The sequence below is a fragment of the Neopelma chrysocephalum genome, unplaced genomic scaffold (genome assembly GCF_003984885.1).
Source record: "Neopelma chrysocephalum unplaced genomic scaffold, ASM398488v2 Primary Assembly neopelma1_74, whole genome shotgun sequence".
In the NCBI taxonomy this organism is placed as follows: domain Eukaryota; kingdom Metazoa; phylum Chordata; class Aves; order Passeriformes; family Pipridae; genus Neopelma; species Neopelma chrysocephalum.
The window spans coordinates 10,320,303-10,338,219 of record NW_020897735.1 but is presented as its reverse complement, the minus strand read 5'-3'; the positions used below and the strand labels follow the sequence as shown (position 1 = coordinate 10,338,219).

General features: G+C 41.0%; 1 protein-coding gene across 6 annotated transcripts; it reads right to left on the bottom strand.

The window, feature by feature from the left end:
- Window positions 1-621: 621 nt before the first annotated feature.
- On the bottom strand, window positions 622-9,975 carry ZBTB43 (zinc finger and BTB domain containing 43). Of its 6 annotated transcripts, none has more exons than XM_027687726.1 (3): window positions 9,566-9,651; window positions 7,484-7,644; window positions 622-7,390 (listed from the first exon to the last, which is right to left on the bottom strand). In XM_027687726.1, exon 3 carries the CDS (start codon window positions 7,365-7,367, stop codon window positions 5,973-5,975), a length of 1,395 nt encoding a protein of 464 aa, XP_027543527.1. In that variant the 5' UTR covers window positions 7,368-7,390; window positions 7,484-7,644; window positions 9,566-9,651; the 3' UTR covers window positions 622-5,972. The 6 variants fall into 6 exon arrangements, with proteins under 6 accessions (XP_027543527.1, XP_027543528.1, XP_027543530.1 ...); XM_027687727.1 differs by lacking the exon at window positions 9,566-9,651 and adding an exon at window positions 9,224-9,334; XM_027687729.1 differs by lacking the exons at window positions 7,484-7,644; window positions 9,566-9,651 and adding an exon at window positions 9,867-9,975.
- Between the last annotated feature and the right edge of the window lie 7,942 nt (window positions 9,976-17,917).

Genomic DNA, 17,917 nt, shown 5'->3' with positions numbered 1-17,917 from the left:
GGAGGCTGGACAAAATCAATTGTTCAGTTTGAGTATCTAAATTTACTCAGGGAGAGAACGAATCCTCACAGAAAGATAAGGGAGACTTAGTCTTTAATACTTTTTCCAGTATGAAATTTCTTTCATACTTAGACAAGAAAAAAAAAATCTATATTTTATCTGTACTTACTTAAGTATACCAGGAGGTTTTGGAGACATGCAGTTGCTGCTACTTTGTGTGTTTTGGAATTTCCCTATCAGCATGTACATTCTGTATTGTAACTTCAGAGATCACCATTCTGCAAAAGACAGTTATAACAAAACCTGTTTGATGAATTTGAACTAGCATGGAAACTAATTGCCTAAAGAAACAAGGAAATGGGTCCAATTCTACAAATTCATCAAACTTACTGTGTTATAAAAATCAGGTTTTAGCTTAGTTTTTTCTTAGACCAGGCTGGCATGTTCTCAATATTTCAAGAAGACACATTACCAGATAAACTTTTTCTTTATATATTTAATAAAGTTATATATCAACAACTTTTGGATTTGTACTTTTCTTTGAGCACTTATTTTGGCAAAGTGAAATATTAAATACTAGTACTAGACATGCATTCCTTTCATTCAAGCTTTAAGAAAACATTTACAAAGTTGACAGATAACGTTTATTAAAACATGTTATACGAAAAAGGGGCATGGGACTCTTCTATAAGAAGAAAATATTGAACAGTAACATTAAATTAAAACCATGCTGTACAATTAGGACAGCAATATTTATAGACAAAACTATCCAACCTCTGCAATACAGGCATAACATCTCACAAAATATCAAGTTATGCTAATTTACTATTATAAATGACTTGTTTAGAATAAAAACTTATAGCTCATTAAGGAAGATTCACTTGCATAAACAGTTACATTTCTGAAAGAAATATGGAATCCCATGAATAATAAAAAAAAGAGCAGCAATTGACAGACACAGGCTTCAAGCAAAAATCAGAACTTACAATTTAATCACATTAAAAATATACCATTTTCTTTTCCAGCATCTTCCCCTAGGGCACTGACAATTTACAGCTAATAGCTAAAGAAGCCAATCTATCCAATGAAGCGACTAAATGACAAAAAACCAACTTTTATTGTTTTGAGAAAGGTCCTAATTCTTTTAAAGCAAAATACTGAATATACTTCTGTAGGTCTCATAATTCAGACAGGTCACCTTGCTGGCACAAAGCAAAAGGGTTGAGATTACAAACCCTGATGTGCCTCCATTCTTTCAGGCTCAATACAAGGACGTCAAGGATTCTTTTTATAATGAGAAAAGCAATACATCAGCCTTTGATCATCTGCCTTGCTCATGATACACAACAGTTTCTCAACTTCAGACACACCTCAGATGAGAAAAGCTGAGACCAAAAACTGTACTGACAGTACCTTCTAGAGTCTACCTGCTCACCCATAAAACAAAGAAGGTAAAGTTTAAAAAATGAAACAACAAAAAAACACACCCCAAAACAACAGTGGTATCTGAAATAAGAACCTCCTACCTCAAAAGGGTCTGATATACACCTAAGCAACCCTGCTAACAGTTGAATTTTTCAGAATGGCAGTTACACAGATTCCATGGTAATTAACATCTGAGTTACAAAATGGAATGAAAAGGAACTTAGCTGTAGTATCATCAAGTATTCTTACCACTGCTAGGACAACAAATGGCTTCACAGCAGCAGGAAATTCTGAAAGCCTCCTGTGTGTACAATGATGCTGGTTTTCAGAAGACGCTTTACTACAGCCAAAAGCCACATTATTCAATAGAAGGTAATGAAGCATAAGGGAAGATTAATGAAATTCATTGTATACATATGCATTCATATTTTATATATATATATATATATGGATCACTTCCCTCCTCCCCACAAACAAGAAATAATTTTTTGTACCTTGAACAAGACCACTCCATTAGCAAAGATTAAGAGCCTGACAGAAGCCTTATCTGTGTATCTTGGCTATGTAGAACTGCAGTGGCACCAGTGGCAGGGGCTGCAGGGGGGATGAGTGGCCAGAGCTTCTGAGCTGCCCTGTGCTAGTTAAGTGGGGTTCAGCCTGCACCAAAACAGATGTGGACAATCCACTGCATGCCAAAATCTCAACCAGAGGTGTGCATATTGCCTCTGCTTAAACATATTTAAGGAAGAGTGGCAGCTGCTAGCAAGAGGTGCAGGGAGACACTTATAGAGCATATACTCCTGGGGACATGTGGAGAAACTGAAGAGCTGCTCTTGGGAAAATACCTGGAGAAGTCACTGAGGATATGTATAGACATACTCACAGAAGGACACGCTCTGTGTCTGAGGAGATTTACTTTTGAGAGGACTTTGGCCTACAGCTAAGCCATGCCAGAGCAGTACACCTCTGAAGTAACTGAGGCCCACAGGAGAGCCAGACTGGAACAGACACATCCCTGAAGGGACTGTGGCCCTGTGTCACCATGAACAGTGACACTAACCAGCCCAGAGCACCAGAGGACACCCACTAAGAAATGAAGAGCATCAGACAAGGCAGTATGCATACGAGCCCAACCTCCTGTGTGACCTGTCACCTCACTAAAGGAAATGGCAGGGGCTGAATGCAACTCTTGGTGAAAACAAGGGAAACTGAGACTACAAAGGCAGGGAGGAGAGGTGTTAGACTTAAGCCGAGCCTGAAGCAGGGGGAGGAAAGATGTTTCTTTAAGTGTTTAAGTAATTTTTTGTTATTTGTTCCCCCAATACCTGAAATGGCGATTAGAAGTTTGTCAAAGGGCAATAAATTGAACTCAGGAAAAACACCACAAGACAACTGATTCACCTGTGCCATGCAAAAGTAAGGATTTTAGACATGTATCTCAAGCTGCCCTTAAACCATCAAACCTCTCAACTTGATCTCATGACAATCAGATCAGTATTTTCCTGCAATCAGTTGGTTTCATGTAAATTAACATCAGCCAAGTGCTTCAAGATCAGTGGAGCAGCATTTGCTGGACTTTCAAGACAATGCCATAATATGGGGTAAAACAGCTACAGGCAAATACTAAAAGGTTACTATGCATGCTAAGTCATTAAAAAAGGACATGGTTCCATAATATGATCTACTGTTATAAAACCTTTAAAGTGTCTCCCGCAGTACAATTTATTTTAAAGCTTTATTTCAAAGTAATCTAACTGCAAATAGAAGTAATGTTTAACCTTGAAATATCCCATATAAAAGTCATTCCAAGCTGGTAAAAGAAACAGTTTTGCTGGCAGCTCTGTAGGATGGTCTGGGTTTGACAGACATATTTTTTGCTTGACCATGGTTTTCAGACTGGTATTTCTGTCCAGCCTTTTTTATGGTTAAATGGGAAGAGGCACTCTTAACCTTTTTATGCAAAACTAAAGTGACAATTTCAAAGGGGCTGAGAACTAATGTAATATACAAGATCATTCTTGAAATGAGTATGTGAAGGAACACCCTGGATGTATTCAAGGCCAGGCTGGATGGGGCTCTGAGCAACCTGGTCTAGTTGAAGGTGTCCCTGCCCACAGCAGGGACACTGGAACTAGATGATCTTCAAGGTCCCCTTCCAACCCAAACCATTCTATGATTGTGTGATTCTAATGCCTTCTCTCAAACATGATGATGCTACTTGCAGAAATGACACCCTATATGTGGTAAGGCCTTGGAGAATGGAAAAATAGGACCACAGAGTGCAAGAACCCTTTCCACTACACTCATGTAAACAGGCAAGCATTATAATTTTTTTTTTTTAAATATTAAAAAAGACAGTGTTAGCAGTGTGGAAACAAACCATAAAGGGAATATAATTTCTAAGTTTAAAAAACATACTTATAAAGTTTTATGGTTTGGTTTTTTTTTGTTTAAATACAAAGTGCTTCTATACATTAAGCAGGTTACAGTGTTAGTGAGCAAAATCCCTGTTTCGGTACCTTGATCACAAGGTACCATGTATAACCCATGGCCGCCATAATATTTGTAGAGTTCAACTAAGTGCGAAGAACAGGAACTCTGTGGTGCTGACCATTCGTGCCCATTGCCAGCAATGGGTTCATTGTATTTGGGAATATCTGTTTTAACAAAATTCCATATGAAAAATATCTGAAGCATTAGAAGATTAAGAATTAAGAGCCTCTTTAAAAAATTAAAGTTTGTAAGTAGAATGCCAGTAAAGAAATTACAGTAACTACAGCCCACTGAGTAGTAAACCCTCAGCTCATAGCAGACATTCATGTTCAGGATACAGTTCAGTTGCATCTTAAGACAATTTTTAACTGGGAGTTAAAAAAGAAACTGCAAAAAAGAAACTGAAGAGTAATAATCTTTGTGTGGTTTTGCTTCACTATACAGGGTCATCTGTTTCAGTACATTATCCTGCACACTGCAGTGCCTAATACAGAAACTGGGGCCGCACAGGCTCAGGCCTTCAATGCTGGTTAACATTTTTCCTATGTTATCAGCACTGTACTTGGACATCACCCCTTTCTATTATAGCCTATGTATGCTATAAAGGCTCTTTCCTTTTTATGTTTCAGTAAGCTACTGAGAAGGGTTAATTGCTTTTGCATTGGACTGCATTAAGCTTTCAACCCAAAAATCCTGTTGTCACCTTTACAACTCATGCCTTCCCTCTCCCTTCAGAGCTGGCAGCATCTCTCAGAACTGTACACACTCCTCCATCCATCTCCACAAACGAGAGCCCCACACATAGATCCTAATCCTAACAAAGAACAAGTGCCACTTTCCCAGCAAGAATCCCAACTTCAGACATAAGCACGGTACCATGTTCTGCAGTACCATTAGAAGATCCAAATCACATACTTCCTACTTTTTTTCACAAGCAACTTCATTTGAAGAGGTAAACAACTCTGCTCGTGATCACACCTAACCAGTCACAGTAGTTTAGTACCAAGAATCTATATTATAGTTCTTACTATTCAAAGAGTAAAGAATTAGAAGTATAAATACCTACCAATGACTACATAATTTTCCTAAGGCAGGTTTCAAAAACTAGATAGAAGTTCTCAAAGAAGTTTTTGTACCAATAAAAAGTCAGTTCATGAACCCAGTTTGGTACTTGCTACTGTAGTAAGTCACAAAAAATTTGAACAAAAAACTACAGTTTAAATATATATAGTTACTTTGAGTAAGTTCCAAATGTTACATATTACTTTTTTTTCAGACTTATTACACACACTTCTAGAAGCTCTCACGATGTAGCAATTAAAATCTAATGAAGTCAAGAGTCATATAGCATTAGACCCTAGAGGAGCAAGGACAAATTATACTTAATACATACTGAAGTTTATATATTGATAAACTATATTTAAGTGCTTTACAGACTTTCAATAAAAATTAGCACAAAATTAGACATTTGTTTTACTGAAGATAGATTAAAAAATGGAAGACAGATAAAGGAAAGCCAAAGCACCTTTACCACTGCCTTGCATTCAGCAATACAGCAAAGGCTACTGAATGATGTAGACTATCTAATGATGCATGGGAAGTACGTTGGAGTCTTCAGTTTGAGGTGAAATTCTAATTTATTTTTTTTCACTAAAATGCGAATCATATAACCCAGTTTGGTCATCTTAGTTTTCTATTAAGTAGTGCTACCTGGATTCCTGCTTCATCCAAGTATTTTCAGGATTTTTGTCAATTTAGAGCTGAGTTTTACCGTGAATTTAGATGACTTAGAAATACAAGAGGGCTTCTAAATACTCCTGTGATTACCATCAACGTCAGACTCCTTTTACAAGCACCTTTCAGATTAACCATTTGCACTTCACACACTGAACACCTGGAGTAATACTGCAGAAAGCAAAATATGTTTGATCTGTTTATACCAGCATAATCACTAAAACTTGTTTTTTGAGAATGTACAATAGCAAGTACCAGACATTATTTGCATAATTAGTTTATTTTTCTTACTCTATTAAACAAGTGTAAGCACTAATGTCTTAGTTCATCTCAGTAGTACTCTGCTCAGCTTTACAAGCTTGATAGGACTTGGTACAAGAAGTCACATGCCGATGAAAACTGTCCCGCCACATAAATCTTTTCCCACAGATGTTACATTCGTATGGTTTGATGCCTGTATGAATTTTCATATGGCCTACAAGATGGTGTTTCATTTTGAATTTCTTACCACAGACACCACAGCCATAAGGTCGAAGACCGAGGTGCATGCTCATATGCCGATCTCTCTGACTTTTGTGTGTAAAACTTTTTCCACACTGACAAGGATACAGCTTATCAGCATGGGAGAATCCAGTGAGAGATGTTTCTTCTTTAATCCCAGCAGCCATATCAATGCCCTCACCATAGCCTGCTGCTATCATAAGATCCTGTCTGTGAGCACTTAAATTTCCCTCTGCCCTTTCACCAGAAAATTCTTCCATGGACGAGCCATAGAAGTCAACTTGTTCATCATAATTACTTTCATCTGCATGTTCATCAAATTCTGTTTCCATCTTTTTGTCACCTATGTGAAAGTCTTCAACACCCGAAGACTGGATTGAATGATCTGCTTGAATGGCATTCATGGATTCAGAAACTTGGTGTTCATCATAAGGATTATCAACACCTTCACAGTCCTGTTCAAACCTTTCAGGTTTCACGTGGATCCACCGCTTGTGAGACATGATGCTGGGTTTGCTATACATTGGTCTGGTATACTGGTACTCTGCACTATCACTAGTTCCTTCTTCCCCATCCTGACTGGTCATTCCAGTGCTAAGTCTATCATGTTCTGTTGAAGAATTACTGGGAAGGTACTCGTGTTCTGTCAGCTGACATGACAGCTCATCTTTAGAGATTTCTTCTTCATTTTCGCCATCCCTTAGTTCCTGCACTTTGTGGAATTCTGTCTGTCCTCCAGAGCCAAGTTCAAAGGTTTCAACAAGGCCATTGTAACTACTACTGCTTGGGGACTGATGGTCGCTGCCATGATTCATCTTCTGACACAGAACTGTTGGGTTCCCCTCTAGCACTTCAGTGCATTTATCCACTACATGCCACATCTGAAGGAAACTTGCTGCTGTCAGATAACTGACGATTTCTGGTGCAGGCATTACCAGCCGGCCTGTGTAGGTAGACAGAAGAATGTTTTCAAATACTCTGGGATTCATCACATCAGGCAGGACTATTCGTCTGCTGTTTTTCAGGAGAACCTGATCACAGAAATAAGGTGAACTAGCTGCAAGAACAGCTTTATGGGCTCTGAAGAGGTGGCCCTGAACCACAATGGACACATCACATAATTGTCCTTGCTGGCGCTGTTGGTTCAACTTCTGCAAAATGGTGCTAGAAAAATCTGGAAATTCCACTCGAAATGAGCTTGACCCAGACTCCATTTCATTACAAATTAAGTGTTGTGCTGCAAGTGAAAAAAAAAAATAAATCAGAAATTCTCCTTAGTCAATTACTGACCTTTCCATTTCCACCTAAACTTTTTCTTTAACAGACTCACGTGGAACTCAACCCAACATCTTCTGGAACCTTATGTCACTGCTGTACTTGTATTTCTCCCACTCCACCTCATTTCTCTCTCTTCTGAAAGCCATACTGAGGCCACAAATTGCTATGCCAGCACATTTTATTGTGTTTCTTCTCTCCAAGAGGACTCATCCACTACAGCAGGAGATACAAACAGCATGTTACCCAGTTGGGATAGACTAAACATTTCAAGCATGAGTTTTGGATAACAATCCAGTTATTTCATGAAATTATAGCATTAGTGCTCTAACTCCAGGATATCCCAGAGTTTGTAACAGCATATGAAAGATTCTGTATTTCAACTGCCAACAAAATAACCTCCTTGTTCCCCCAATAAACACTGATTGTACTCACGAAATATTTCACTTCAGATGAAGTTTTCAAAAGCGACTGTATCAACTCACCCCATGACAACAGCAGCACAGGCAGAACCCCACTGAAAATGATGCTTATGACCCCTCTTGTGACATTTCCCTGTCATTTTATTAACTAGAAGGTAGAACAGCAACAGCTTGTACAGCTGCAGGACTATAATCCAATTTTTAATTCTGAGCTTATCGAGATGTTATTATAACATTACTTTCAAAAAAATCTTACAGAATTTAAAATGTCAATCAGGAAATTGATATTCTGCTGTACAGAATTTTTCCTGCCTCTAATGTGAATATTAGTAACAACACAACAACGATGTGCCAGAACCTCAGCTAAGAGCTCCCAGATTTTCACATCTGTGGTCCCACATCATCCAGACATCTCACTACAAAGTCCTTTACGCAGTAATACAATTTTCTAAAAAGCATGATTGAACTTTTTAATTGAATTTGAGATAAGTTTGCATGCTACTATCATTAGAAACTACAGAAATTTAAATCCAACCATGAAAGACCAACATTACCTCCTTTAACTTGCGCCATTTTCAATTTGATAATGAGAAAATTGAAGGCAGTGGGATTCCCAAAGAGCCACAGGGCAGCAAGTGGTATCCTCTGCCTAGTTATGTGAAGTTGCCGCCCACACAATCGCAGACCACCCTTAAATCTACTGTCTTCAGCACTCCTCAGTTTTTCTCCTCAAAGCACCAACCAGGAGACCAAATCAGCAACCGATACTTTTCCAGGGAGCAACAGAATTCTGTGCCTGCCAGTTCAATTGTTTATTTTTCTTACCACTTTGCTTAAAGCAACTTGACATAATTATTTAAGTACTTTGAGTTACCTTATACCTTGTGTATATTATGCCTACTTTTTTTAAACAATCAGATTTTTTTATACAGATGTAGGTCCCTACCTCCCTTTAGAATATTCTCAGATTTCAGATTCTATTTTCCAATACTAGCCTATAAAAAAGATAAGCCTTCAGGACATGTTCAACTGAAATTTAAAGACAGATGCCTGTAGAACTTATATATAATTCCTGCTAATCTACACTGCCAACTTTCAGCAAGGACTCAGCATGTCACCAGAGAAAAAAATCCAGGTGGTAGCAGACTTTCATGTATTTTAAGCTCTCATGAAAACAAAATGTAAGGAAAATATTTTCTATTAGCAAAGCTATAAACATCAGGAAAATTTCAGTTTTCCAAAGGGGTTTCACTTCCTCCTTCTACAACCTGTTCTGTTTCTGCATTTTGTTTACCCCAAACTTATAAAGTCTTTCTATTTCAACTAATAATAAAAAAATTAGTCTCCATGCTGCAGGGTTGAGTGAAACATACAAGGCACATATTAGTTGCTTTAAAATAACGTTACTTCTAAGAAGTGCGCGCAGGGAGTTCCTTCTCCTCTGCATACACAGACACCGATCTCTCACCCTCCCAACGCCCCCGCGCGGGGGCCCGGCTCCAGCCCGCGGGCCCGGACAGGCCCCGGCATCCCGCGCGTCCGCGCGGCCTTGACGATCGGCTCTGCCCGGGGCGGCCCCCGCGCCCCGGAGTGAGCGGGACCCGCGGCCGCGGAGGGTGGAAAGGCCTCGCGCGCCGCTCCACCCCAGAGTGGGGCTGCGGGCCGGGCCCGGCGACGGCGCGGCCTCCTGGTGGCCGCGAGAGACAGCATCTCACCTACGGGCTGCGGCGTCTCTCGCATAGCGGGCGGTGCGGCCCCGGCGCTCGGTGCGGCCCCGTCCCTGCCCGCGCCCAGCCCGGCCCGCGCCGGAAGCGGCTCCCCCTCTTCCGGCGGGCACTTCCGCGTTCCGGTCACGTGACAGCAGGACACGCACCCTGCTCGTGCCGGGGCAGCGACGGCGCCCCCTGGTGGAGCCGTGGGGGCTCGCAGGGGTCTTACAGACCCACTGGGCCGGGCCGGGCCGAGCTGAGCCGGGCCGAGCTCTCCTCTCCTCTGCCTTTGCTCCGCAGCTGCTACCCAGGGCGATACGTTCAGCGCTGCTGTGGGCACTGCCAGGACGGGACCAACAGAGAGTACAGCTGGAGCCCGCTGTCCGCGCCGGACGCTGGCTCGGCCCGCGTGTCCCGATCCTGCTGTGCTCCGGCGCCGGGACTCCCCTGCGGCCCAACCGCTCTCGTGGCCACGCTCCCCCCACCCCGTGACCCCGCTCGGGCCCGCCTGCAGGGGGCGCTGCTCCCCGCCCGGGCCCGTCCCGCTGCCCCAAGACTCCCCCAGTCAAAGCCATACAGATTTAGTAATAAATCTGTTTAATCTTTAATTATTTGGATGCACCATCCCAGAAGCTTGTGCTGTAGAGGGGAACTCTTGTTTTATTCCCATGTGGTGCCATCTGGCCACTCTTGACATTGAATTGAACCGCTGGAAATTTTTGGTCTTGCCTACTTTTAAACCATTCAAAAAGAAATGTAAAATATTTCCTTTTACTACTGGAAAATAGAAACACCATATTGGTACAAGGGAAATTATTTTGAAGTATCTTGCTTGTGATCTCCAAAGCCAAATACTTGAAATACTTCTTTTGTGTAATAGCACTGCCAACTGCTTAGCTCCTTAAAATGAAATACTCATTAAATTCTCTCATTGCCAAATCAAATCCTTTATAAGTGTTTCTTAAAACTAATAAAAAAGAATAAGACACCCCAACTCCCAATTAATTTTCAGCAAAGAAAAGTCTGATTTAAAACTCTTAGTTGCTTGGCATAGATTGCTGGGCTGAGTTTGACTCTCTGAGTCATGAGCAAGTGTCCAGGCATGCAGTTGCACTGATGTTATTTTACACTGCTGAGAGAGAAAATCGGTGCTAAAAGTCAGTGTTACCTCCATCTTTCACTAATGGAATTTGGACCCATGTCTGAACTCCAGGTAGGAAAAATCATGTGCTTCTGTGAAGCTGTGTCCTTGGGTGTGAGGTGTCAGTCATTAGATTTTTAATACAGTCACCAGATTACATATCTTGAAATAGCAAAATGATGATGCCAAAGGAGCATGTTATCATCAGTTTTTGGCAGAAAGTAGAAGCCTGCAATTATTTTAGGAAGGGTTTAACATTTACATGCCAATCCCGAGTACCAGGTCTGATAGGGATGGTATCTAGGAGTAGGTTTTAAATCACCAACAATTTGGAAACAGAAATCTGAGATGAGTCCATAGCTCTCATGCTTTTCTTTTTTTCCCCCACTCACATCTTGATCATTCTAAACTTAGAGACCACGATTTTTCTCCCTTGAATACTTTTTTTTTAATAGTGTGGCTTTTTCTTCCTCTGTATTCCCTGCTGTGATTAATTAAAATAATTTATTTTTAAGGTGGTGAGTTTCATACTTTTTCTGTTATAACAAGAAATACAATGTTCTAAGAAGTCAGCTGAAAGGGAATTCTTTCTTGACATTTGACAGGCTGACGTATGTCTCTTTCCAAATCATATTTGTTTGGATTTTGAGATGGAGATAGTCTGCATCCCCTTGTGTTGATAATTCTTGCAGTAGGGACAACAGCAGCTTTAGTTGCACAGTGATGGTGAAAAAAATGTGTTTAGGTCTGTCCCATAGTGTTCATACACTCTGAAAGTTTGTATTTTTGGTTAATCTTCTAAGATTACACTAGTTATATCTTGCTGGATGAGTCAGCCCTTAACTACCAAACTACTCAGAAGGGCAAACTGGTACTTGTGGATTCTATGCAGATACAGAGTAAAGTTTTCTTCTCTGGGAAACTTGGCGTTTGATGCCACAGACCCCACTCAGATAAACCTCTTGCTGATTTTCAGTGCTGGAGAACTCATCCCAAAGACAAATAGGGAAGAAATTTTTTCTTTATCAGCTTCTTCGTATTTTCAAAATTTCTTTCTTCAAGTGAGAAGAAAAATTGACACATCTGCAATTATGTAGGGAGGGTCATTTGCATGTTGTCAATTTTGATTTTACATTTGTATAAAATTTTATATTTCAGTAGACAGACACTGTCACTAAATGCATTGTAGCACTATTGTTCAGAAATACACCAAACCATTAATCTCCATGTTATCTTATATTATTGAAGAAGTAAAAATCCCTGAGCATTGATGGGAGTCTAGGAAATAATTGTGTATGTATCAAATACTTGTTGTTTGCTCATAAAAAAGGGAATGACACATGATAAGATAGATACACTTTACAATGTAACAAAAAAAAAAGTAAAATTTTATAGCACTAATCAGGAACAGGAAAGTATTCAGTTCCATAACAGCTTTAAAATTTAAATAGACACACATTGCAAAATCCCTTGAGCAAAATCTAAATAATACATTATAAAGATATAAATTTCATTCTGCTTCTCTCCAAAAAGGAAAGGCTGTGTGCTGAGAAGACCAACCTGTGTTGAAAACAGACTCTAACACTGATGCTTGCAGAAAACAAACCAACCAAACAAAACCCCATTTATGATTCAGCTATAGACTTGTCTTTATTGTACTTATAAAATATACATAGCCTTTTATTGAATTGCCTGCTGTCAAAATCTGCAAGAATTTTATTGCTTTTTACTGTCTTGGAGAGGAATAAAGCTGCAGCCTCTGTGTAATTTCATAAGAAGGAGGACAGTAAATCTAATTTTGTTGGATATGGGATCAAGGATAAAAAACCATGCAAAGACCAAAATTTAGAAGTTTTGGAATACACAGTATCTGTATGTTTCTCCTCATTTGTATTTTCAAAACAATTTCTATTATATTTATATCTGAACACACATCCCATTACAATGCACTGTGTGAGCTATTTTAAGCTTTGCATTTATATATTTCCCATGATAGGTACATTAGTCTGTTCCAGTATTAAATCAGGGTTTGAGTCTGTGCACTTTGCAGCAGTATCTCATTTCTTTCCCTTTGGAATGGGCTGGAGTTGACTCTGCAATATGATGGGAATAGGGTGAACTTGGCCATTGAACAAAATGCTTTCCTTGCCTTTTGTTCCTTTTCCTCTGAACTGAATGAGGAATCAAAGCATGACACCCCCAAACTGTCTCTGGAGAAGCCACTATCCTGGAACTTAAAAACTTCTTAACAAGATGCACAGTATGCTTCTGCTGGCTGTGTTTCTAACGGTGGCAATCACTGAGTCTTTCCCAAATTTCCTGGATATCCAAAGGAATACTGGACCAATATATGACTAGTTGCTCATCACATCCTTTCAGGAGTTAGATAAAGCTCTGGAAAAATTATTTGACCTTCTATTTGCCAAATACTGATGTATAGCAACAAGGTCATTTTAACAGTTCAAGGAAAAAGTAAGAAGAAAAATTTCTTTTCTGTTGTAAGTTATGTCGTTTTGCATGAGCAGAGGACATCACAAAGCACTTCACAACTTAAAACTCTGATGCAGCTTTGACCTAAGTTCTTGCAACTTTGATCACTGAGAATTGAGAATGTACAGAATCAAACTGTTAAGTTAATAACATTCCAGGACAGACAGTCAAAAATAAACAATAATCCCACTGAAAGTTTTGAATGCCAGGGGTATGGAAGGAGATAATTCAAAGAAGGAGCAGATGGCTGAGAAAAAAAAAATCATCTTCTCAGCACACAAATCACACCACGACTATCTGGTGCTGTTGCTACAGAAAACTACAGTACCTCTACCTCAGTCACAATAAAGTATAGAATGACCCGGGAGCAGGATTTTCTTATACCATAAACTGAAAAGCCCTTCAGTCATAATAAGACCTGCTTGAGAGTCATAAACTTGTTGCTATCTAGAGTGCTGAAAATCCTTACTTATCTTTTAATCCAAATTTTGTTTGTAAAGGTCATTAAAGCTTGAATTAACTATGTTTCCATGAAAAAATAGTGAATTTCATCCCAGGGAGAAACCTGCAGAAAGTTCCCAGGGAAAACAGTTGAGTTTCATTTGAGAAGGTAGAATAAATTCTCTGTGGGGTGAATTTGAGTATTCTGTAAAAAGAAATGAATGCCTGCGTGGGAAAATCCATTAAAAAAAATCTATAAAGAAGAAAAATATTTTAGTTCAGGTTTAATACAGCAGGTGGGGGGAGGATGCATCTCTGATGTCGAGGTGGTGGCTTTGGCTAGTCCTAACCCTAACCCTAACCCTGCCCTGCCCATCTTTGGTGACAGCCAGAGCCCGTGTCTCAGGCAGGCAGCAGACAGCACTGAGGAGCTGAGGGAGATGGGCTGTCCTGTCCCACCCTGTTCCAGGAGCTGCATGGCAACAGCAAATGTGGCTGGAAGCACCTGGAAATTTACTTCTAAATTGTGGTTGTTATTATAGATATTTTCTGAGGTGGAAAATAAAAAATTCTGTGTCACATGCCTCAAAAAATGTGCCCTGTTCTCAGGCATTTCTTTATACAATGTTTTTGCTTTCCATCTGAATTTCTTTTTTTTTTTTTTTAAGCTGCGCAGACACTTACGAGAAGATGCTTATCTGGAGGCACCATGGACAAAAAAATGTTAAAAAATTAGTTGGTGTTACATGCTGTATCCTGCTATTTTCAAAAAGCAGCTTGATGCCAAACGACTGCAAGCAAATATGTATTTAGGAATAAACTCATACCAGGCTCTTGAAGGAATATTTGTTATCAGATGCTGGCTCTTTAAAGGTTTCAGATACTGGATACCTGCAAAAATTCAGTTCACTCTTTCTTGTGAAACAAATCTGATTTTAAGTGTTTTACCGTCTAAATTCTGTCACAAGGCCAGGAATGAGACATAGAACACTGTGTTCATGCTGATGCTGTCTCCTCTTTCAGTAACCTTGATGAAAAAGGAATTCTGAGGAACACAAATGGAGCTTTAAAAATGTAGTTACATGAGGAAAAAAGCCATTTCCTCAGGTGAACAGTCCTGAAATTTACCCGCATATGAATGGCTAGAACTCTGAGCATGTCACTGGCAGAGGGTCAGAAAGGGTCAGCCCTGCAAAAACTGACCCTATGGGTGGGTCCTTTGAAACTTTGGCTCAATTCCTAAAAACATGTCTTTGCAGAACTGTTCAAACTGGGAGTGTGCTCTGATCTGCTCGTGCAGGGCCAGCTCTGTGTGGCTGTGAATCTTCTGAAGCTCAGGAGCAGTACCAAGGCATCAGCAAAGGGTGAGCTGGTCCAACCCCTGCAGCAACCCCAAACTTGGTGCTGGGGAAAGCAACTCATCCCCCACTACTAAATGGTTGCGGAGGCCAAAGTGAGTGTTGCCAGCCAGTTTGACACTGAAAGTACTGCTTTTAAAATCAGTCTGTTTGGGGAGTGGTGGTGGTGTCAGGTTTGCTTTTTTGAGGCTTATACCTGGCCTACAACTCTCCTGCACATGGGGAGTTTTTGCTGACATGTGGGCGAGTCCCAGGCAGGGCAGCACATGACCAGGGCTGTCCACAGTGACTCCGCTGATTAACTCCATAGATCACCCTTGCTGTGCTGGAATCAATGGCTGTGGTTAAAGGTCTGTCCAGCTGCTGTTTTTCCAGTAATGAGTTTATAAAAAAGCTGCCACCAAATAGTTTAGTGCCATGTATTTTTTCCTTTATTGATTTCAATAAAAAGGCTAATTTGGAGATATGCTGTATTGTCATTTCTGGGTGGAGGGTGATTAATATAACTAATGGCATTGCTGTGTCACAGTGGAGACATCGACCCTGCCACACTCACAGAGAACAGATGGAATTTAGCAGGCAAAGGACGATGTTCCAAGTGCGCATCCTGGGCTGGATAAGATGTGGTAGCTGCCCAGATTCATGCTGGTGGAAGTGAACTTGAAAAGCACAGCCAGATCAGCCAGATTTTGTGCATTCTACAAAACCAGCACCTTTCTCCAGGCCTTGTTTGTGTTCTACTGGCCCATGGTCATGGCAAGGCTGCCAGCCCACCGTGGCTCTCAAGGGACAGGGACGGCCAGGCTGGGCATCGCAGCGGGTGCTGCTGCAGGCACAGGGACCGAGCCAGGAGGGCGTGTCGGGGTCTCAGCCCAGTGTGGAGCTGAGCAGTGACTGGTGCTCAGCTCTGCTGCGGTGCTGGGGCACAGGCCTGTGGTGGGGCCAGCTTTGCCAAAGCAGGGACAGCAGCTGCTGTGGTCATTGGGGTGCTCTGCCCTAAGGCCCGTCTGCGGCCAGGCTGAACCTCCAGAACCACAGTGACGTTCAAACCAGAGCTGCAGACCAAGGTAATATTTGTGGGGCAAAGCTGTCTCTCTGCAAAGAGCTGCCTAATCCTCTGAGCCAGGAGATCACAGAGGGCCCCAAGCACAGCCAGGGTGGCTCCTTCACCTTAGCATGCTGCTGGCATTCACAGGGATTATTTCTTCTGGGCTCACGTTTCCTTGGGTTTAGATCCCAATCTGTTCACTGCATCCTCTCTTCAGGGTTAGGATTATAAATTCACGTGCTTTTCACAGTGCCAGGACTGTGTACAGGAGAAAGTTGCCATCACAGAAGTTGGTGCAAGAATTACTGCAATAGTTTGAGAATACAGAACTTTCCTAAAAAACATTTTAGAGTCAGACTTTGTGGTATGTGGCTCTGAGCCATCTGAGATTGTGCCCTTAGCTTTTTAAAGAATTCTGGCTTTGGAAATATTAGCTTAAGCAGTTCCGAGCAATATTTCAGGAAGGTATTATATTGGCTTTAGCTGCTGTAAGTCCAGCATTAGTAACAAAACTCCAGTTAAATACCTGATGAAAACAAAGCCGTTCTCAAACGACTGTATCTGTTTAAAAACAGCATCCACTTTGGCTATATTAAAAGTTCCCTTATTTCAGAAGAAAAGTATTAAACAGATTTTTTTTAAAACAAAACAAGCTGAACATAGTTTGACAATGAAGAAAACCTGCTTAGCTGTGATCTCTTCTAAATACTAACCTTCATTCAGTGCAACATAGCGGGAGCATGCAGCTGCGTGCTGTGGGCTGTGGTTTGCATCCTAAGTTTCTCAGTGGTATGATGGAAAGTGAGTTAGTCCCAGTACCAGCTGCTTGAGCACCAGTTGCTTACAGCCCCAGACCGTAACACACTGCAGGTGGTGGAAAGACTCCCACCCCTTTCCACAGGCCTGGAACTAAGCCTGTGGTTATAAGGATCTGTCCTGATTTCCCCTCCAGACTGGAGGCAGAGAATGCAAGTAGGAGAGAGGTCAGTGAATCATCATGTCCATTGTCTGCCCTGGCTCCCTTATCCTCTTATCAGCCCTGGACCTTCGTCTTCCTTCTCCAGCAGCTCCCAGTCTCTTCCCTCTTAGGGAGATGCTGATAACTTCTGAGATTATGTGATACTAAAGGAGACTCTGTAGTCTTGTTTCCAAGCAAAAGTATATCCAGTTGCTCTCATCTGTGGATTCTGCTTGTGTTTTTATTTGTCAGGACCATAAAATGCTGTTACAGTGCATTTGCTGTATGTTTAGTTTTTGCATGTTGTTTACTCACAGAAACAGTAACTGCTTGGAAACCAGTGTGTGTGTGATGAACGCATGTGCAAATCTGTGCAAAAATGTGTCCACGCTCACACGTATGTAAAGATGAGGAACACATGGAGACCTGCTTCCTCATTTCACCTCCTTTTACTTTCATGTAAGTGGACACATCACACAGGTGCATATCTCTAGCTTACATGGCCCGATAGGAGAATTCTTAAATTTTCATCTCTGCTTATAAATTAAATTGGTCAAGTCACTGTGGTTTAAGATAGAAAAACACAACAGAAGCTGCTCAGCTGAATGATTTTTGGCACAATATGAAGAACAAAATAGATGCTGGCTTCTCTTTCAAATAAGTGCTGTGCTCTGCAGAGCAAAGATCAAGCCAAAGTTCACCTTATCAGCTCCCGTACCTCACCTGGGGCTCTGTTATTGATAGGTCTGTCATCCTCCCTAATATTGCAGGGGTAATAGCAGCCGATGATTAGGCCACTCTCAAGCTATTAACTACATTTCTTATCCCTTTTATAAGAGCTTCTTAGTCAGCTGGGAAACAAAGACTGCCTTCAGCGAACAAGAGCCCAAATTGTGGGCCTGCATCCTGCAACCTGAAAGAC

What these genes read in the sequence shown, in the direction of transcription:
- ZBTB43 (XM_027687724.1), bottom strand. Translation starts at nt 9,590, where the DNA reads ATGCGAGAGACGCCGCAGCCCGTAG. An exon ending in AGAGACGCCGCAGCCCGTAG is followed by an intron (nt 7,391 to 9,565) that starts GTGAGATGCTGT and finishes TTTCACTTGCAG; the next exon opens with CACAACACTTAATTTGTAAT.